This window comes from Excalfactoria chinensis, chromosome 26 (genome assembly GCF_039878825.1).
Source record: "Excalfactoria chinensis isolate bCotChi1 chromosome 26, bCotChi1.hap2, whole genome shotgun sequence".
Taxonomy (NCBI): Eukaryota; Metazoa; Chordata; class Aves; order Galliformes; family Phasianidae; genus Excalfactoria; species Excalfactoria chinensis.
In genome coordinates, this window is record NC_092850.1 from 1,261,837 (window position 1) to 1,282,937 (window position 21,101).

Consider the following 21,101-nt stretch of genomic DNA (forward strand, 5'->3'; position numbering starts at 1 on the left):
AGCCTCAGTTTCCCCTTCAGGAGCTGATGGGGGAAGGCTCAGCTGGGGGGAGAAGTGAAGCAGGAGCCGCCCTGATGCTGTGGAGCTGAACCCATTTCCTAAGCCAGCATCATCTCGCTGCTGTACGAAGTCCCGAGTAGCCAGAGCTCGGCGGAGGCAATAACGGCACAGCGGAGCCGGATAGCGCCACCTGCTGGCAGCACCGCGACACTGCAGGCGCCGGTATCACACGCGTGCGCAGCGCCACGTGGAGCGTCCGTGGGTGCCGGTAACGCGGAGCGGTTCCGCTGTGGGTAACGGGAAGGAGGGCGGAGAGCTGTGCGGTGCTGCGTCCATCAAGATACAGAGCAAAACACGAAATGGCCGCGGGGAGAACCGGAGCGGTACGTTCCCGAGGTTCGGTGGGTAATGGAAACGGGGATAGGGGAGGGAAAGGGATTGGGAAATCAATGGGGAAAAGCATTGGGGACTTCAAGAGATGCTCATGGTGGCAGCGTATGGGGACGGGGCACGGCTTCGGGGGTGGTTTTGGGATCACATTGCCTCCTTATCTTATTGCTAATGTAGCATTGTGGTAGCTTGCATTTGTACTTTCCGGGATGGATTGATTGCCTGCAGGTGGTTCTGATAATGGGGGGGGGAAACTGGTGATGCTGGGGGGGCTGTCAGCATTTGGCATTGCAGCACTGTGAGTGTGGAAGCAGAGCACTGCAGGGGGGGCTTCAGGGGGGTGGGAGCAGCCTGGAGGGCACAGCAGGACAGTCGTTGCTTCCACAAACAGCTCACAAGAAGAAGGAATGGCTTATGGGGTCCAATTGGGGTGGTAGAGGGGGACAGCAGGGGGTTGCTCACCAATGCATAAGCCACAGCATCATCCTGAGAAGCAGCACAGAGTGAAGTGTCCAGTCGTGGTTTCCTAGGGGGAAAATGGGCAATACAAGGCCATGAGATCACCTGCAAGAGGTGCCAGACACCATGTCAGGCAATGGGGGTCCCCCAAACCCCACAGTGACAGGGTCTCTACAGGGGTATATTCCAAGGTTGGATGAGCCCAGGGCTTCCAGCTAAGCTCAGCCTCACTCTATAATGAATACATCCAGCATCCAGCAATCCTAGAGGAGGCTTTATGGCGCAGTGCCTTCCTTCTTGCTCACATCCATCCTGCTGGGACAGGGCAGCCCAGTGCCAGGATAACTGGGGGGGGGATCTGTTCCACGAGGAGCTGCTAGAGAGGAGTTAAAGCTAAGCAGGAGAAACCAGAAGAGAATCGGCCTGTAAATGTAAAGTGCCTTTTATTATTATCTTTCCATGATGAAAATATTTAGTTAGAAAAAAAAACCAACAAAACAAAATGCTCAAAAGCCACAAATAAACCCCGACACGTTATGAATTGCCCCATCTCCCCACCTGGAACCTAAGAGGCAAAAAAAACAACAGTAACTGCCCAGTGCATTTTGCTGCCAGCCCCCCTGCCCCAGCCAGGCAATGGGGCTGTGATTGGGGTTAAGAAGGCAATATATGTCCTTCTGAAGGGTGAAAATACCAGGCCTGCCCCCTAAGAAGATGAGGCTGTAAGGCATAATCAGCCCTGAGGGGGTGGGGGTGAATGTATGGTGATGGTTCATCCCTGACATCATCATCCTTCCTGAGGCAGGAGGGCATGCAGCAGCCTAGGCGTGGGGTAAAGAGCGTAGAGGGCACAAGGGAGCCTTTAAAAACCCTAAAGTTTTGGGACAGAGCATGAGAGGACTGAACCCCCCCCCCCCATCAAAACCCAGCCCCTCCATGGCCCCAACTGCCACTAAACCCACACAGTGCCAGACCTGGGCTTGGGAAGGTGGGGGAGCTGGAAGGGGGAAAGCCTACAGTCCAGAGGGGTCTCCAGGACTCTGCTCTGCCTTGAGGCACAGCAAAGCCAGGGATGGATCCTGCCCGAGGCACCAAACCTGCTGCCTGCACTGCAAGGGGCTGAGCGGGGTGATGTGAAGCATCTGCTCTCTATGCATCCACGCCTGCTTGCAGGAGGGACAGCAGAGCCCACCTTTCCCATCTGAGCCAGCAGCTCAAGACAATTCATCAGTGCACCAGAACAAACTCTAAAGCAACCCAATTAACAACAGAAGTCAAACCACGAGTGCCTCCTCCCTCTACCCACAACAGACCAGCTGAGAGTCCAGCACCCAGCTCAGCTCTAAGCGATGCCACATCCTTATGGCACAGCACCTGCCACGGTTGGACACGCTGTGTCTCCCCTCTCCATGTCCTAAGCCCAGCTGAGGAGCCCAGGAGCAAGCAAAGCCCCCTCCCCACAGCCCCCACAGCCCCATGCCCATCCCCTGCCACCAGCTCACACACACATACACCAGTGCACGCTTCTTATTTTCTTTTAAACCCAAGTGAACATGTTTCCAAAAAGAAAAAACAAAAAACAAAAAACAAAAAAAAAAAAGAAGAAAAACCAAAACAAAATAACATAAGCAGCACATTTCCCAAGTGTCAAAGAGCTCCAAGCTGGAGCAGAGGCCCAGGACACCCCCCCAGACCAACAGAAACCAAGCCCATGTTTGCTTGGGGATGAGGGGAAGGAGGTGGCGGGGGGAGCAGCTGATTAACATTTCCAAGTGATGGTGCTTTGCTGGTGGGATGCGAGGTGAGAAGGGGCTGGGGAGAAGGAAGAAGGGCAGTTCTGTTGTGTACTGAAGGGCAGGAAAGGGTGGCAGAGGCAGATGTAGTGACACCAGGCTTGGCCATCACACGGCAGCACGGGTGGGTGTGCTGGGCTGGTTTAACCTCAGTGTTTTGCAGAGCCAGCCGGCGAAATCCACCTCTTCCACTTCAGAGCGTTTGATGAAGGTGTGATTCTGCAAGGGAAGCAAAGCAAGGTTAGGAAGGCACACTTATGGTGGAGACAGGACAAGCCTGGTGTAGGTTCAGAACTCCAGATCCTGAGCTCAGCCCAGTCCCAGTTTGCTCCCAGAGAGCAAACCCTAAATCCTCCCTCCAACTAAGGAGAGAGGCAGAGCAGGGTGACCACAAAACAAGGACAAGGAGCAGGGGCATAAGGATGTGGGCAGCAGGGGGCAGGCTGAGGAAGAAAAATGAGGTTCATGGGGATAAACCGAGCTCTTGTACACTGCTCAAGAGGCAAAGGTTCGTCCCAGGCACCTTTGCAAACATGGAGAGGTGCTGGAGCCATCAGGTTCCCATCCTGGGCTCTGCTGGGGAGGGACAGCAGGCTCTCAGGGGTTAGATGACATCACTGCCTTTGAGATAAAGGCAAGTGAATCAACTCCATCTCCCAGGCTGGACTTGGTTCTCAGGCCTGGGAGTTTCCAGCCTTTAGAGCAAGGGAAGGGATGGGATGAGGCAGCAACTTGCAGATCTGGTGCCACCCAGTGTAGAAAGAAGATTGTTCTTCCCATTTACCATCAGCATCTTCAAATCTGCCCGTTCCGCTGGATTCTTAATTAAGCTGAAATGAGAAGAGAGCAAAAAGCAGCACTGAGACACTTCTTGTAAGAAACTTGCTCAGAGGGTCTTGAAGTCAATGGTGTTTGCAAGGTGCGTGCAAGACCGTGGGGCGAGCTGCAGAGGATAACTACAAATAAACCACTTTTATTCCAGCCCTCCCCAAGGCAGAAGTTCCCAACACAACGCAGGACCTTTCTGCAGCCAAGCCAGAGCAGGGAGGTCACTGACAGAGAACCCTTAGGCTGAACATTGTGAGTGGGAAGGCAGCCTGTTGAGCTGCCAGTGAACACGTACAGGCCTCCACGTTCAGTCACAAACAGAAATCCTTACCATTTATTTACAAACTCCTGGAAATCTTGTGTGAAAACTCCATTTGGCAACTTGGGAGGTGGCTGCAGAGAGAGGAAAAAGGGTGAATAGGTCAAAACATAAATGGCTTAGAGCACAGCTTTCAGTTAAGGTTTGTCCAAAGCCACGTCCCTCCAAGCTGCTCCTTTCCCATTCAATTAGTGGCCAACAGGGTTTTGGTGCAGTTTGGAGGGGCCCTATTGATAAACCCCTGTCAAGCAAAGGTTTTTGAGCCTACTCTTGACTTGGAAGTGTGGACACAACACCAAGCCAGGGGTGCAGAGCTTACAGTAGTGCAATGCTCACCTCATTAACTATATAGTCCAGCAGTTCAAAGATGGCCATTGCAGGTCGGCTGTCCATCCCATGGCCTGTGTGGTTAAGATGAAAGAAATACTGGTGAGAAGCTGTTCAGACACCAAAGAGCTTCATTTCAAGCAAAGAAAACCCACATTGTGGGACTTCTGTTGGGAGAAGCAGAGGGCACCAACTTGGGAATGAACCCACGGTTAAAAATATCCCCCAAATCACCTCCTAAGCTCCCCATATAAGACCAGAACCCCACAGGTTCTCGGGATTAGAAACCTCCATAGCAGAGCTGGATTCTCCTATAACACAGACATAGCTCTGCCTGCAGGAAAGAGTGAGTTGAGAACCCTCCCTCCCCACAACAGCTTTTGCTAACCCAGCCACACCAACAGAACCCATCCCCATTGCATCCAATACATACAACAGCCCCTTACCACTGATGGGGCGTCCTGGAGGCCTGGCCCGTGGTGAGACACTGTGAGACTCTCCCTCTGCCCCATCCACCACAGGACGGCCAAATATTGCTTCCAGTTCCTTGGAGTCTGGTGGGGGTATTGGGTACCTTCCAATAGAAAGCTCTACCAATGACAGACCCATACTCCAGATGTCAGACTGGACTGAGTAATGAGTGCCCTGCAACCGTTCAGGCTGGAAGGAAAGAGAACAAGGCAACACAGTGGGAAGAAACCTAAAGCATCCTCTCTATGAGCTGGTGTCCTCCAAGCAGCCAGCACTCCTGATGCCTGCAAAGGAAACGCTTCTGGGGGGTGTGGGAACTTCCAAGTCACATCAAACATAAAGCACTTGCACACAGATAGATACAGCTGAGCACTTGCACATATCTAACCAACAGATAGATACAGCTGAGCAGCCTTTGCAGTTGCTTCTACTCTGGATTTCTGAGTGAGCTGAGATCTCAATTTTGTTGCAAAAAAAAAGATGAAGCAGTTTTCTTTTTTCCTGTTTATTCCTATTAGTATCTGAGAATAAACAGCGGAAAATCCTACTGTGATAAAAAGGCTAAAAGCTAATAAAAATCAATGCAAGCCATCTCTACTGGTTGCTTTGTGCGAGCTGTGCAGGCCCAATGGCTGAGTGCAGAGGGGACATCACCCTTAAATACACCATCTAACTATAACTCTACTTCAAGAACCATGCCCAAAATACAAGAGGAGCTCAGTCCTCAGTACAGAAGCACCAGCAGCACATGTCATCAAGCAGAGCCCAAAGAGACCACAGTCCCAAAGAGGGCAGAAATGGAGAGGAAAACTATAAACAGCTTGGACAGGGATCATGTACATTAACCCTACCTGCAGCCAAGCTGAACCCAAACTGTAAGAACCCACTTAAAAAGTTGAACTTACAGACATGTAGGATCGAGTTCCCACAAAAGAGTTTGCCATGGAGTCAATGAGCTGACCGCTGACCCCAAAATCACACAGCTTAATCTCTCCTCGAGAGTTAACCAGGATGTTGGAAGGCTTCACATCTGGCAACAGTGAGAGAGAAGAGTGTAAACGTGGCTCTGGATAAAACACAGGGCTCCTCCAGCATAGGCAGCTGTTGTTAGGTTCCTCCTCTCACCTCTGTGCATGATTTGGTGCTTCTCTCTCAGATAGGCCAAACCTCTCAGGACCTAGAAGAGAACCAAAGGAAGGGGGTAAGAACTCAGAAGCAAACAGCTTTGCCTTCAGTAAGATGCATTGCATAAACTTCAGTGCTGCCACACCACAGCTCTGTGAGGAAAGCCTCTCTGTGGTGACTAAGCACTTCAAGTTTTGCAACTGATCACCGGGGATGGGAGTGAGCAATGGCCACTGTTTACATTCAGCCATAGAGCAAAAAAAACAACCCCTAGTGTGACAATCACAAGTCTTGGGTTTATTGCCCCACGGAAGTTTCTGACAACCACCAAACAGTGCAACACCAAAGGATGGGAGCTATGGGGAATGAGTGCTTGGGAATCTGCTTCCCATCTCACAGAGCACCACCTCCTGCCCAGCTTCAGGATGGGAAAGCACATAGGGAGAAATGAAGCAAGCTTCCTAGGGTGCTCGTACCCTTGTACAAGCATTTTCTCACCAACAGCGACTCACCGCTATACTGACTTTCCCCAGTATTTCCTCAGGGATTCTTTTGGCTTCTTTCAACACTTGATCCAGGGATCCACCGTCCTGAAAGTAAGGAAACCACTGAGGTTATCAGCACACCAACAACCAGCAGAGCATTCAGCCATACAGACAAAGACATCCATATTGGACCGGTGGTATAAGAGTGGTAACGCAGCATCCCAACTCGGTGCACTGCAGTACATCAATATCAAGCACACTCCTACAGCAGAAAAAGATCTTTGGTGATCAGAGCTCAAACTCCTCACTGAGAACTACTTGAATCCTATTGGCTCTGTTTCTTGCTGTTAGCTTTTAAGCTTCTTTTCCCTCAGCATGTAAACATAAAGATGAGGCTGCCAGCATCATTGTGAAGGAATGACAACGCTTGTGATAGAGACAAGAAAAGATGCATTGCACTTGACAGTGAGCTCTGCAGAGTGGTGGGTTTACAACATTTCTGGCTGGCCACCCCCTAAACTTCTGCTTCCTAAGAAGAGTTGATGCCTGACATTTAGATGCCTAAATAGGAGCATGGAGATTCTAACCCGAGCTCAGCAGCCTTGCTGAACACTGAGCACTCAGAGCAAGGAGCCACTGCAATGAGTGCCAGCACACTGAGCCACTTCAGCTGGATGTCATAAAGATCCAGTTGGGAACAATACTGGGAGAAGCCATTTGGAGAAGGGGTGTGTGTGTGGGGGGGAGGTGGACTTACCATGTGCTCCATGCAGATGGAAATCTCTCCATCGCTGTAGAAGGCTCCATAGAAACCCACAATGTACGGGGAATTACACTCATGCAGCACCTGCAGCTCTCGGATAATCTGATTCCTGATGGCTGGTTTGATTTCTAGATGAATCAGCTGATAAGAAAAAATGATTAAAGAAAAAGGGTATAAATGCCTAAAGGAAACAAAAACCAACCTTACAGGAAGCACGTGAACAAGTAAGTGTGAGCACTGGAAAGAAAGGGAAATGCTTTCAAAACTAAGGATAAAGGGTCAAGCTGTGCAGCCTGTTAGCAAGTGCAGCACCTGCCTGTGCAACACACTGAGATCACCCAGGACATGGAATGGAAAGGCAAGGCAGAAGCTGGCTGCAGATCTGACTCAGCAACGTGGACGTTTTCACAAGCTTTGTAGGTGTTGTGAGAACAGCTGCTCTCATATCAAGGAAACGACATGAAATGAAATAAAAACAACGTATTCACATGCTTGTGCACGTGAAAGGGTAAATGCTTTATTGCTTGGGCTCCACACAGAGTCAGCTAACACAGCTGTGGGAAGGGAAGCAATGAAGTCTAGGAAACATGGCAGGTTAGCTGCTGTTAGTATAAGCTCTAGGACAGCCAGGCCCTGATCTCTGCAAGGAACACAGCAGTGCTGCCCAACGCTGCAGCTCGCCTTGGCTCCAGTTTCTCAACACAGCGTTCCCAATGATCTCAAAACCATCGAATTGCAAAATAATGCCACAGTGCAGGACTCACAGAGCTCCACTCTAAGCAAAGCCACCCGGAAAACCTATTAGTTCACGATACCCACTAAGTCATCCCCAAAGCAGGTGAGAATAGAGTCTTCCAAGGAAGCTGTCCTATATATAAGCAATTGTACTGCCTTTACTGAGCGCTGCCTTTTCTAATAGGCAGACAAAGCATCTCCTGTTTCCCTATTACAAGACACTGCAGTAAAAGACATCTCCCATAAGCCGACCTCAGAGAGAAACAGCTGTCACGACAGGTTCACAAGGCTGCTTGGAACTATTAAATGGATGGCAAGGGATGTGTGCATGCCAAACTCAGGTGTGTGCAGGGCCAGCCATGCATCTACCTGCCACATTGAGCCCTCGTTAGCCATCACCCTCAGAAAACCCATTTCCTGGTATAAGAACTAACCCATGTTCTCACACCAGGCATTGCAAAACCCTGTGACCTGTTGCGATGCAGACTTCCCCTCCCAGGAGACGGCCCACAGCCAGGCAGAACAGCCTGAAAGCTTATAGAAATGAAGGGGAAGAGGCTCTGTGCAGAGCCTGGCTTTGTGCACCGGTGCCAGCTCAGGTGCTTTGCATGCAGGTGGAGCAGTACAGACAGCCTGGTTGGACCCTGCTCCCTTGCAAGGCATCTCCCATCCCCTTACCTTCCGTGCCATAATAAGCCCCGAGGGTTTGTGTTGCACTTTGGTGACCACACCGCCATTGCCAGCCCCCAGCTCGGAGATCCTCTCAAAGTCATCATCCTTCAGCTCTCCCACTTTAGCTTTCTGAGTGAGAAAAGCTTCCAAGCGCTTCTTCTGCTGCTCATCCAACTCCAGCTCCTCCAGCTTCTTCTGAAGATCCACCAGGTTAGCCCTGCAGGAGATGATGGGGAGCATCAGTCTGTGGGGGTCCAGAGAAAGTCTGTCCCTCTGTTGGCAGGGGCAAAACACGGCTCATAAGGGAACAGAAGCCCCATCCCACACCCTTGTTAGATTGTTATAAAGGCCAACCTCTCCTAACACGGAAAGCCACGTTTGGTCTCCTCAATGAAACACAACGACTCTCCACATGCCCAACAACCCCCTGCTACCCACAGCCGAACACAAAAGGGATCCTGTGTTCCCCAACACCTGCTCACACACACACACACACACACACACACACACACACACACACACACACACACACACACACACACACACACTCCAACCATCCTCTACCATTTGCTGCCCCACCCCCAACCCCGGGCAGGGGATCAGGACGGGCTCCCTGCAGCCCCAACGACCCCCTTTCTCCCTTTCCCCCCCCCATCAGCCCCAGCGACCCCCCTCTCCTTCCCCCCCCCCCCCACTATGGGCTCTGCTCCTCCTCCCCCCATTGCCCAGCCCCAGCCCGGCTCCCCTCGGCCCTTCATCCCAGCCAAGCTGGGGACAAGCTCGCTCTATGCCCGGCCCCGGTTCCCATATTGACCCCATCCATACAGACCCCATCCACGCAGAGCCCACCCCAGCCCCATTCCCGTCCCTCTCCGGTTCCCCGTTCAGCTCCCAGGCCCGGCACACAACCAACCCCTCAGCACCGATTCTCCCAACACGGCAGGGACCTGACGGGCCCCACCGTCACTCACTCACTCTGCTGAACCTCCGGGCCCGGGTCCCTCTGCTGGGCTGGGAGTGATGGTGAGGGCCGGCAGCACCGGCTTCCTCTTGGCCGGCATGGCCGGGCCGCGCCGCGCCTGCGGGCCGAGCGGGGCGGGGCATGAGGAGAAGGGGGCGGAGCCAAAGAGAGGGGGGAGGAACCGAAAGGGGCGGGGCGTGAGGAACGGCCGCGTGGAGGACGCCACGCAGAGTCTCGCGAGGATTGGTTCTAAGGGGGGCGGAGCCTGCGGGGATGCAGCGCCCCCTGGTGGTGGCCGCCGGGATGGCGGGGCGGTGGCGGGGCGGAGGGGCCGCCCTTTGCCCGGAGCAAGGAGTTCCCGTCTCCGCTGCGGGGCCATAAAGTGAGGCGTGAAGGCGGTGCCCTCCATCTTACCGGTCCCTCCTGGACAGAGTGCGTTGTGCCGGAGATAAGCGCGATGTTGTAGCCTTGTACCCGTGGCACACGCTGTGGTCACAAGCTGCTTTGCTCACCGGGCACGAGGGAGAGGGGGCGGACCTGGCTGTGCCCTGCACTAAGGGGATCAATGGGGTGGGTTCTGCTGGGGCTATGCCCATCTAAAGCCATAACCCCCAGCTGCAATGTGAGATACCCACATTGATACCCACCAGCTGCAATGTGAGATACCCACATTGATACCCACTGACATCACAGGAGGGTGAGGGATATGGCAGGCAGTGAACCCCTCATCCATTAGATCCACAGGGAAACTGAGGCACAGAGGGGCAGCTGGGCCCATAAGGATCGTGAACATCAATGGGGATCAAGACGCCTTATAGAGAAGCAGCGTATGGTAGAATCCAAGTCAACGTCTTCCCCAGACACCTCAATGCCTGTAGGGTGTGATTCATGCTGATGGACTCGTCTGAAAAAGGAAGAAATTAGCCCCAAAGTGGGGGAAAGTTCATGGGCACATACAGAGCCTGGACTTTGCCCATCAGCCCAGGCCCCTCCTGCCCCGTTCGGTATAAGAGGACAAAAACATTTGGCTAATAAGTTACGGAACACCGTGGGCCTTCCCTTTGCCGTTGCATATTGTCGGCCCCAATCAGGATCCGGGTGATTTTGCAATCTTGGTCACTGTTTATGTGTCGTTGGAGTTTAAACTTTGCCACTCGGGTCAGGACATCGCAAAGGAGGAGGTGGCCAGGTTCGGTGTCCTGCACCACCAAGGGAGTCCATTGGAGCTGGGATCTCACACAGGTATGTCCTGGCTCAATAGGGTCCTGTTGTCAGCAATGGGGCCGCTGGTATCAATGGGAGGACCATGGGTAGAGAATAGGGTGCTTTTTTCCCAAGCTGGCTGGCTAAATGTCCCATTAACGGCAGCCAAACTCAAACCCAGCTCAAAGAACCCTTGAGTCAATGCTCTATAGAATAGGAGGTCAGTTGGATGGTGGGCTGGGTGGCTTGGGTAGGAGGTGAGTGGTCAGTGGGTTGGTGGTTTGGTCAATCAGTGTCAGTTGGTCAATTGGTTGGTATTCTCAGAGTCCAGACTTTGGGGTTGGAGTAGAGGTGGAGACCTTTCTTGGGGTCCATTTGCCACACGAAATGATTAACCTGATCTTCCCAGTGGTCGCATATGCCAGACAGGGTCAGACAGGAGATCTGAGCTGAGCCTGAGGTCTGGGTGCTCCTCCTGGTAGGGTTGGGATAGTTGGGTGCCCATGGGGAGCCCCTGCTATGGGTAGGATATGGGAGTTACAGCTGCTGGAAGCGAGCAGAGGGGGGACACTGCCATGTCCCTGACTCCATATGTGTGTGTGTGTGTGTGTGCAGACCGTACGTGTGCTCTCCCTCCTGAATGCAGGTATGTAGGGCTTGGCCAGGTGTTGCTCACATGCTCCGATACAGGTTGCAACGTGTTCATACCCACGTCTCACATGTGGGTGCACGTGTGGACATATAGATTACACGGTCATATCCCTGCACACACGTGTCAGCCTGGCCACACACACACCCACCTATGCATGCATCTACATGATCACGTTTGCACACACACACACACACATGTGACATGTGTGGATACACATCCTCGTGGTCCCACACATCTCCATGCTCCCTCTCACCAAGCTGCCCCATACACGAGGGCATCCCCAAAGCTGTGAAACTCAGGGGAGAGGCACAGGGGCAATCATGGGGATGGGGCCTGACCTTTTCTCTTTGCAGCCATGGCCTCTACTGTGGGCAGCCTCGACAGCATCGACCTGCTGGATCTCCTGTTTGACCGCCAGGATGGAATCCTCCGTGGTGTGGAGCTGGGAACGACATCCCCGAGCACCTGGCATGAGGATGGGGTGAGCCCTCAGGGTTGAGGGGTGGCCCTGCTTTACATTAGCACCATGCAGTGCTGTCCTGTGGCACAGGCAGCTCCTGCAGGAGCCAAGCACTGATGGTGACAAGCATCCATATCCCCACAGCGTGCCCAGGATGGCGAAGACTTCCTCAGCTCCATTCTAGGCTCTGGGGACTCGATATCAGACTCACCCAGCTGGTCTCCAGGTGTCAGCGACAGTGGAGTCTCTGAGGATCCCCCCTCTGATCAACTCGACAGCCCCCCCGGGTGCTGTGATGGAGGGCTCAGTGAGGCCCCATACGCCTTTACCAACTCCTGCCAGGTTCTGACTCACCCTGGGGACAACAGAGCCTCCCACCCTGAGGTCTCCATTGACCTGGGTGAGCCACGGGGACAAGGACAGGGCTGGGAGCACTGGGAGGATGAGGAGACACTGGGGAGCTGAGGGGTGGTGTGAGAAGTTAAGGGAGCTCGGTGGGATAGGAGGTTTGGGTATACAGGAAGAACAGAGAGGTTATGGGGCACAGAGGGGATGCTGGGGGATGTTAGGGGGCCGAGGACATGACACAGCTGACAGCCCTTGTTTGGTCCTCACCCAGATATGTGGAACCCTGGCTTCTTCCTGGAAGAGGGACGGGGTCTGTCCGCAGTCCCTGCGCCTGCATCCTGTACCCTCACTGTCAAGGATCTGCTGCTCTCAGGCAGCTCTGATGCTGTGAGTCCTCACCACCGTGTTCCCCATCCCTCCTTGTGCCCAGTCCCGTCCCTTCCTAAACGCCACCCTCATTCCTCAAGAATGGTGTCATCCCCATCCCCGTACTTTTCCTCATCCTTTCTTGTTCCTCATCCTTGTCTCTTTCCTTGGACCTTTGTCCCTTTCCCTCCCTCCTTATCCCTGCCACTTCCTGGACCATGATCCCATTCCTGCCCTCATCCCTCCCTGTCTCTCCCCCACTTATTCCCCTTTCTGAACTACACGCAGTCTTGTTCCTGTCCCTTTCTGGATGTCATCCTCAACCCTGAACCGCGGTCCCCACCTGTGGTCCTGTGGGGCAGGCATGGGGTGAGCCTGCAGCCCAGGATCATCACCCATCCACGGTCCCACAGCAGCCACAGATGCCCAGCTCCCTACTGAGGCAGGGCCAAGGGCAGTTCCAGGAGCTCGTGCTGACAGAGGATGAGAAGAAGCTGCTGGCAAAGGAAGGGGTGTCCCTGCCCACCCAGCTGCCCCTCACCAAGGTGAGTCCAGTTGGTACCTGAGATGGAACAAGTGGACCCCGTGCTTGAGATCCCTGCTGCCCTGACCACCCCCTATTCCTGCAGTATGAGGAGCGGGTGCTGAAGAAGATCCGGAGGAAGATCAGAAACAAGCAGTCAGCTCAGGAGAGCCGCAAGAAGAAGAAGGAGTATATCGATGGGCTGGAGAGTCGGTATGGCCACTGAGCCCCTGCCTCAGGCTGGCTGCTGATAGGCACACACTGCTTGGCACCCCTTAGATCTCACATCCCTCTCTCTGTCCCCCAGGATGTCAGCGTGCACGGCTCAAAACCAGGAGCTGCAGAGGAAAGTCCTGCACCTAGAGAAGCAGAACTCGTAGGTGTCTCCAGAACAGACCAGGGACAAAGGGGAAGGTGAAGGGTTGGTTGGGACTCTGTTGGGATGTGGATCTCAGACCTTGGGGTTCTCATGCATTCTCTCTATCTCCAGGTCTCTCCTGGAGCAACTGAAGAAGCTTCAGGCCCTGGTGGTGCAGTCGAGCAATAAAGCAGCACAGACAGGAACCTGCATTGCGGTGCGTGGAGCTCCCTGCTCTTTGTCCCCATTCTTTGCCCTAAATCTCCTCCAGGGCTCCTTGCTTCAAGGGAGTTAGTAATCACTGGAAGTGTGCTGCCAAGGGTGGATGGAGGGATGGGTGTGCTGATGTGAAGGGATAGATGCTCCAGGGTTGGATGGATGGAAGAAGGGATGGACACGTGTGAAGGGTGGATGGATGATGTCCTGCCAGGGGCACGTGGGCAGGGAGAAATGGAGGGACACAGCCCTGGTTCTGCCACCAGCCCCCTCTCTGGGAATCATGTTGCAGAGCCTGGTCCTCCTCAAGCACCACATTACGGTAACACCACCCCTGTGTCCCCAGGTCCTGCTGCTCTCCTTCGCACTCATCGTCTTCCCCTCCATCAGCCCTTTCGCCCCTAGCAAGGCTGAGACAGGTGGGGACTTCGGACCAGTGCGAGGTAAGGAGGGCTGTGGGGGCCATGCAAGGGCTGCACAGAGAGCACTGCTGCCAGCCCTGACTCTCCTTTGTGCTCAGTTTTCTCCAGGTCCCTGCATAACACAGCTGCCTCCCGTGTGGCTTATGCACAGCCCCGAGCTGGGGATGAGAAGCCTCCAGAGCCACTGTGGTCAAAGCATCAGGGTGAAACTGAGACACTGCACAAAGCCTTTGGTAGCAGCTCCTTCACTCCACACCTTGATAAAGCTCCCACCCGAAACAACACGCCACCACTTGCCTCAGAGGGGCTGAGCCAGAGTGATGGGGACCAATCTGGCACTGCACTGGGGGACAGCACTGCACTGCACCAAAGCCTGACATCACTTGCTTGGACCGAAGCTGACCACAGCAGGCCCACAGTGCTGGAGCCAGCTGAGGAGCTTTAAGCAGCACCCAGTGACTGCAGGGGACACAGTGGAGTTCAACACCCCAACACCTATAGGACAGACCTTTGGGGTCCCTCTCCAGGCATGGACAGATGCTAGAGACCAACTTGGCTTTGCTTCTATCTGCAAACTGGGAAGAGGAGACTAGTTCCTATTGGCCTTACCAGGAGGGAAGGAAGGGGCTGCTCCTGCCTGCTGAGTACAGTGGGAATTGGGGAAGGGACGTGGGTTTGGTCAAGGTGGGGATGGGGGTACCAGAGGAGGCCTGGTCTGGCTGGATATTGCCATTGCAGCTTGGTGGTTTCATTCTCTCTCTTTTATTTTTTAAACAAACAAATTTCATTTTCATCTCTAAATAAAAAAGTATTTTAGAAAAAAGAAACAAAAAGAATCACCTGCCTTAGTTTAATACAGGGTAATTCACAGGGCTTCAAAGACACCTTGGCTGTTGGGTTCAAGAGCTCCTTGGCTCACAATGTGACAGCAGAGCTGGGATACTCGACCAGATCCCATCCAGGGCTGCCCAAGGAGTCACAGGCACAGCAGAGGGATCAGAACAGCATCCCACCACCACCCAGCCCTGCTCTGAGACAGCAACAGCTGCCCAGTCCTGTTGTGTCACTCCCTCTACCCAACACTGAGCATCCTTATCCCTGGGTCCTCTGAGGTTTGCAGGGCACAGCTGGGCTCTGCAACCCTCTCTTTACAGATTAGGAACTGTATGGAGCAGGGGACGTTCTTCCCTCAGGTACAGCTGCCCAGACGTACATGATTCAAATGTATTTAATACTTACATAAAAAAAGGGACAAAGTTTAAGGATATTAAAAAAAAAAGTTGGTAGGAAAAAGTGGCACAGACAAGGAACAGTCTGGGTCAGGTGAGGAGAGGCTCTACCTTCATCTTCTTTGTCAGTGGTGGTCCTGTGTCTGGACTGGGACACTCCTGCTTCAGATTGTCACGGTGCTCCACCAGCGTGGTCCCAAGCTCAGGGCACTGCCCAGCTGTTCCATTGTGCTGGGAAAAGGGCTCCTCCTTGAGCAACCCGTGAGCTTCGGGCTTAAATTCGTAGAGCTGTTCAGGCTTGGCAGAGTCAGCACTTTCCACCACCACTGGCCCTGTCCACTCTGGGACTTCCAGTCCCAGATGCTTCATCAGTTTTGTCATGACATCATCGACGTAAGCATGAATGCGCAGGTCAGCCTGTCTGTCCTGGGGTAAGCAAGGACAAATGCAGCATTAGGGGGACAAACAAGACGTACAGGAACAAATGTCTGTTCTCAGGGAGTGCCTGGGGACAGGGACTGGGCAATGGCTCAGCTGCACGCAGACTCCAGGGACATCCTGCCCCTGGGGACATCTTCCATAAGGGAACACATACTGAGACCGTGACCACACCTGACACTGCTCCCTGGCTATGCTGCAGGCTGCTGAGGTTGTATCCAGGTGTGAAGAGGCAGTCTGTGCCTTTAAATACAGCCCAGCAAAGCGGACATGGATGCAAAGCCAGGTTTAGCAAGCCCAGGTCAGGATGGAACAAGAACAAGAGAGATTTGCTCTAGCAAATCTCAGAGTATGCCCAGATCTGGTTGTTCAAAAGATACCTGACAATTAGGGCACCAAAACCAAAGCTAAACATGAACCAAACTCCCCTGTGCCATGGCATAGGTTATGTGTGTGCAGTTACTTAATTGGACATAATTCACCTGAGCATACATCAGGCTTTGTGCTTGGTTTTTATCATGCTCTTAATACACACCTTCCATTTCTAGGTGTTTATTGGAGTTGCAAGTTTAAACACTCCAACAATAGATGCCCAGCTTGTCACTTCTATGTGGCTGCTTGGGAGGGGACAATGTGCAGGGAACAAGTGATGGGACTGAAACAAATGAAGGGAAAAGAGCGGGATAGATCAACAAGGATGCTCTCACTCACATGCTTGGTTGCTTGCAGGTTGACTATGACCAGCTTCCCTCCTCTCTTCTTTGTGATTAGTGGGAGGTTGCCACTGGGTTTGATCTGAAGAGAGGTCCCCAGTGTAACAGAGAGATCAGCTTTTCTGCAGGGAGGAGATAAAACATCCAAGACAGAAAATAAGAAAAAAATAAAACCCAAGGGCTGCTTGCTGTGGTACTGGCAGAATGCAAAGGGCACAGACACCCTCCTGGGTCACTGCAAGCTGCAGCAATCAGCAGCCATGATGGCTTGAATATTCTAAATAAGGTACCTGCAGGCTTCATCTGCTAGTGTGAGGTCACGGTCAGGCAGGGAATCTTCCCAGTCCAGAATAGTGTCTCTTAACTTCCCTCTAGAAGAGATACAGGGACCACTGTTACCCTGCCAGGCAGGAATGGTCAGCAGAGATGGCTAGGAGAGAAGTGACAGCTCTATAACCCAGACCCCCTGTCGCATGTCCTCAGCCCAGTGCTGTAGAGGTACAGGAGAGAGCCTGGAGCAGCTGTAGGGACTCAATGGTAGGCAAGGGAAGAGACATAATTCACCTGCACAAGGCGCTTTGGGGATGGTGCTGTGATGCCACCAAAAGCCATCAAAGCTGCTCTCTCACTGTTTCTGTTAATTGCTGGTGTGCACCTTTACCTCCCCAGTTTCAGGGGTGCATCAGCACAGTTCTGCCCCACATCCTGGAGCCCCCCACACTCCAGCTCAAACTCTACTGTACACAGAGGGAGCGTGTCTGGATGACATATCACATCAGTGCCCCTCCAGCTGAGGGGTTGAAGAGCTGAGGATGCTTCCCACACTTTCCTAAAGGAGCTCTGCAGCATCAGGGCAGTGCAAGGGCTGCATCCTGTTGGAGGGGAAAAGCCACCTCTAAAGCTGCAGCCCTACAGCAGGGCACTCTCCAGCACTAGGACACGTTCAAGTGATTAGCATGGGAAGACACCCAAGAGTAGGCTGCTTGGCTAGGAACTCCTCAAAGGTTGGGACAATGGCCTCCTCTCTGTGCATTTAAAGATGTCTTGTGCAACCACTGCTGCTTATTTATTCACTTGAACCTGAGGGACTGCTGGCTCAGCCCTGCAACACAAAATCTGAACATCAAAATCATTCAACTCCTACCCCCCAGATACTCTGTGTCCCCTCTTCATTTCACAGCACCCTGGGAAGCCCCATCCAGCACCTCTACTCCCACAGCCGCCCCAGCAGACGTACCTGCAGGCCCGTAGCCCTCGTGCTTTGGTGACACTGCACAGCCTGCCTGTTGGCTTCAGCCCCATGCTGCCCACCACAGCGTCCCGCACGTACTGCCTGCACACACAAGAGATGGTGCTATTCACAGCCACACATACAGGGTGACTCACAGCAGTCACACGTAGGGAGGTGACACAGCTGTGAAACGTCCCCACAATACAGCACGTTTCACATCACAGACACCTGGGAGTGAAGGGAGCAGGTGATGGCTCAGAGCCCCATGCAATGAGCTGGGCACCCAAATCCTTCATCAATTTCAAACCACAGGTATTGCTTACAATAATTTCCCTTTTAGGGAGCTTTGAACAGCAGCTCCAGGGCCAAGAAAGACTGTTACCATCCAGGATGCAAAGCCCAGCCTGCAGCAACCTTCTGTTACCTAAGCAGGCAGCCCCACTTGCCACAATGAGCAGAGGGTTTCCCAGGCAACAGAGGTTTCTCTTAATGTTTATTTCCCACAATATGACAGGGCTTATGATACAGATGGGACAGATCTGACTAAGATTCCATGCACTCTGCACTGGGGACCTCTCTGACAGGCAGCCCCAGGTCTGTGCAGTCCCTCCATTGTTCCTCAGGACAACAACAAAGCCCCCACCTGTCACTGCCCACGTACTTGCCACATTTCATGCACTCCTCCACAAACATGTTCCCGTGGAGCTCAGCCAACTTGTCCCTGTGAGAGAAATGGCAGATGATGAATGGAGACCACCTCGTGCATTTAACACAAGAAACATTGTTCCAGGGTGGTTTGGGAAGAGCTGTCCCTCTTATGGGGAAGGGGAGACCCAAAGGACATGCTCAGACCACGTCAGGCTCCTCACTCTAACTTCCTTCACTCTATTTTCTTACTTGAATTCAGCTGCTCTCTCTTTCTCTTCCAAGCAGCTCCAAACAGTCTGGATTATGAGATAATTACCTGCTGGTCTTAAGTATTAGAAATGGGTTCTTATCACAGGCTGAAGTCTACTGAAGTGAAAAGGGCACGTTGCCACAAGTGCTAATAGAAAGGCAGGTTCCTTTGAGGACAACTTGGAAATAGCCACCACGCTGCTAAACGCACTTCAGACTCCACCCAAGCAGGGAGGGGAGATCCCTTATCACATGTCACACCTCCCCACAGAGGGAACACTGCTGTGTCAGGAGCCCTGACCCCACTGCAGCTGGCAAAGAGACTGCAGCCAGTAAGTCAGATCAGTTCCTACTGCAGCATTCTCTTTGCTCTGACAGTATGGCAGTTTCATAAATGTATCCACTATCCATATCAGTGGGCAGACAGCTTCTAAGTTATCCCTGAAGCTCAATCCCCAACATAAAGAGAGAACTGGCTGGTGTACTTTGTCAGGGATGCCTGCATATGCTTGCACACGAGGCCATGTTAATCAGGCAGGGAGAACAGCCGTGCTTTGGCATCTGGGAGAGACTAAAGGAACCTGGAGGCAGGGAGGGGGAGGCAGTACCGTGGGAATCCTGAGCGCACATGAAGGCCATCCACGTTCTGGCTGACCAGGAATTTCAGGATGCCGACTCTCTGCAGCCCCAGAAGCGCCATGTGAGTCTTGGAGGGCCTGGCGTTCTCAAAGGTGGTGTCAAATTTGGGGGAAAGCCCCTTTTCTTCCATAGTCCAGACACCATTAGGCCCCCTGCAGAAATAGGACAGGACAAGCAATAAGTGAGATCTCAGGCTCTGCTACGATGCTTGTAAATGCATCCCAAGCCCTATTGGTGCAAGCAAGGCACTGCTAAACAAGGACCACACAATCCTGGATATTTTAGTTCAAAATGCACGTAGGGCTCCTGCGGGTACAGTTTAACATCAAACCAGTGTGCAAGATAGAAAAGGTCGTTTCAGATGGATATAGGACAAGACAAGAGCAAACAGGACATGAAAGGATGGCACAGGTCTCCCTATAGGCAGGATGGCTGGCAGGAAGCCCAGTCTAGATGGAAGATGGACTCAGATGAGGTGCTGTTGCCCCCCCCCACACACACAGTGCCTGCTGCCCATTGCCTTTACCTGAAGTCAGGGATCCCTGAGGCGGTGCTGATCCCAGCCCCTGTGTGAAACACCACATTGGAAGAACTCCTTATCAAGTCTGCCAGCTCACACACCTTCCTCTCCAGCTCCTCCGGTGCATCAAAAATCTGAGCAGAAGAGACAAATCCCCACGTGAATGGGGATATACAGAGATGGGTCCTACGTGCCTCCCGGCAGGCACAAAGAGCCAGCACTTCCATCACATCCACAATGCAAACCCCATGCAGGAAAGGATATGTCACATTGCTTAATGACAACGGCACGTAATGAGGGAAGCGGAATTGTATATACCATCCCCCATACAAGTTAAGGCTTAAAAAGAGCAGGATGGGGGATAGCGATGGATGGGATCATGGGCCCATTCTGATTATTGGCACAGCACAAATTCATTTCTATAGGATGGCTCTTTGGTGCCTAGAAAGGGACAGAACTCCGGCCCTTTTACAGCCCCATATCCTCACCCCAAAGCTTATTGAGCAGGGATGGGGGGGGGGGGACCCAATGGATGGGGGGATGGGGGACCGGGGCACCCAAAGGCCCCGCGTTGCTTGTGGTCCCCAAGGGGCACAAGGCCCCGTTGCTATGGAGACCTCACAAGACTCAGGCTACGCCAGGCGACCCCACCGCGCCGCTCTCACCTCGGGGAGGCCGCACTTGCCCTTATCCGAGTAGGGCGAGAGCCCGGCCGCGTAATTCACCGCCATGGCCCGGCCCGGCCACCGGAGAGCTCATTGTTGTCGGCCCGCGAGCGGGCGGAAGCGCGCAGGGAGGCCGCGGCATCAGGACGCATGCGCAAACTCCCACACAGCGAGGCCCGCTGCACCAGGGCGCATGCGTAAAGGCCTGTCTAGAGGAGGCCGCAGCCTCGAGACGCATGCGCAAAACTCACGCCTAGCGAAGTCCTCGCCGCCATCTTTGTGTTTGGCAATAAGGAGCTCTGCCCTCACCCTGTCAATACATCCATTATCAAACTCAGCCCTTGGAGGGGAAGAAGACACGGGGGGCTGGCGAGGAGCTGCCTATGCCACGAGGTGCCACACAAGTGCACCACAAAGGCAGAGGGCATCAGCTCTGCTGGCCTCAGCCATGTCTTACAATGCCTGCAGCCCTAGATCCCTAATAGGGCTGGGATAGAATGGCTTAGGTTGGACAGGACCTTAAAGATAAACTAGTTCTGCTCCCCTACACTGGTCAGGGTTGCCAACAGCTGCGTTAGGCTGTCCAGGATCCCACCCAGCCTGGTACTGAGTGCCTCCATTTGGCATCCCCAACTTCTGGCCAACCTGTTCCAGCATCTCCCTGCCCTCTGAATACAACAATCCTCCTTAACACCGAATCTGAAACGTCGTGGTGGTTTCAAACCCTTCTCTCCCTCCCCTGAGGCTTTCCCAGCCCTGTTATGGTACCTTATGGTACCCCCCTTCCTTGCAGCTGCCCTGTGCCTGGGTGCAGGGGTTTCAAGGATGTCAGTGCTCCTTGCCCTGCCTGCTGCTGGGCTCTCCCATGTTCCCCCCCCTGGGATGTAACTGCA

The 21,101-nt window shown here is 53.3% G+C and overlaps 3 protein-coding genes across 3 annotated transcripts; 1 reads left to right on the forward strand and 2 right to left on the reverse strand.

Annotated features, from left to right (window-relative positions):
- The first annotated feature begins 233 nt into the window (after positions 1-233).
- On the forward strand, positions 234-14,693 carry LOC140262812 (cyclic AMP-responsive element-binding protein 3-like protein 3). The gene is made up of 10 exons (XM_072357391.1): positions 234-383; positions 11,537-11,664; positions 11,788-12,043; positions 12,263-12,378; positions 12,771-12,902; positions 12,987-13,093; positions 13,188-13,256; positions 13,371-13,455; positions 13,801-13,897; positions 13,975-14,693. Exons 2-10 carry the CDS (start codon positions 11,539-11,541, stop codon positions 14,319-14,321), a joined length of 1,335 nt encoding a protein of 444 aa, XP_072213492.1. The 5' UTR covers positions 234-383; positions 11,537-11,538; the 3' UTR covers positions 14,322-14,693.
- Positions 1,271-9,474, reverse strand: MAP2K2 (mitogen-activated protein kinase kinase 2). The gene is made up of 11 exons (XM_072357392.1): positions 9,343-9,474; positions 8,374-8,584; positions 6,955-7,101; positions 6,225-6,302; positions 5,713-5,764; positions 5,493-5,617; positions 4,563-4,776; positions 4,126-4,190; positions 3,802-3,863; positions 3,427-3,472; positions 1,271-2,861 (listed from the first exon to the last, which is right to left on the reverse strand). Exons 1-11 carry the CDS (start codon positions 9,426-9,428, stop codon positions 2,751-2,753), a joined length of 1,197 nt encoding a protein of 398 aa, XP_072213493.1. The 5' UTR covers positions 9,429-9,474; the 3' UTR covers positions 1,271-2,750.
- Positions 14,623-20,350, reverse strand: SIRT6 (sirtuin 6). The gene is made up of 8 exons (XM_072357393.1): positions 20,209-20,350; positions 19,550-19,677; positions 18,993-19,175; positions 18,149-18,208; positions 17,494-17,589; positions 16,547-16,627; positions 16,255-16,378; positions 14,623-15,531 (listed from the first exon to the last, which is right to left on the reverse strand). Exons 1-8 carry the CDS (start codon positions 20,272-20,274, stop codon positions 15,196-15,198), a joined length of 1,074 nt encoding a protein of 357 aa, XP_072213494.1. The 5' UTR covers positions 20,275-20,350; the 3' UTR covers positions 14,623-15,195.
- Positions 20,351-21,101: the final 751 nt, after the last annotated feature.

Coding starts and splice junctions, on each gene's coding strand:
- MAP2K2 (XM_072357392.1), bottom strand. CDS start 9,428: ATGCCGGCCAAGAGGAAGCCGGTGCTGCCGGCCCTCACCATCACTCCC. Junction 3,473..3,801: donor CAGGAGTTTGTAAATAAATG/GTAAGGATTTCT, acceptor TTCTCATTTCAG/CTTAATTAAGAATCCAGCGG. Junction 2,862..3,426: donor CAGATTTGAAGATGCTGATG/GTAAATGGGAAG, acceptor CTTCCCTTGCAG/AATCACACCTTCATCAAACG.
- LOC140262812 (XM_072357391.1), top strand. CDS start 11,539: ATGGCCTCTACTGTGGGCAGCCTCGACAGCATCGACCTGCTGGATCTC. Junction 11,665..11,787: donor GCACCTGGCATGAGGATGGG/GTGAGCCCTCAG, acceptor ATATCCCCACAG/CGTGCCCAGGATGGCGAAGA. Junction 13,257..13,370: donor CACCTAGAGAAGCAGAACTC/GTAGGTGTCTCC, acceptor CTCTATCTCCAG/GTCTCTCCTGGAGCAACTGA.
- SIRT6 (XM_072357393.1), bottom strand. CDS start 20,274: ATGGCGGTGAATTACGCGGCCGGGCTCTCGCCCTACTCGGATAAGGGC. Junction 19,176..19,549: donor TCAGGGATCCCTGACTTCAG/GTAAAGGCAATG, acceptor CTATTTCTGCAG/GGGGCCTAATGGTGTCTGGA. Junction 16,379..16,546: donor CTAGCAGATGAAGCCTGCAG/GTACCTTATTTA, acceptor TCCTCCCTGCAG/AAAAGCTGATCTCTCTGTTA.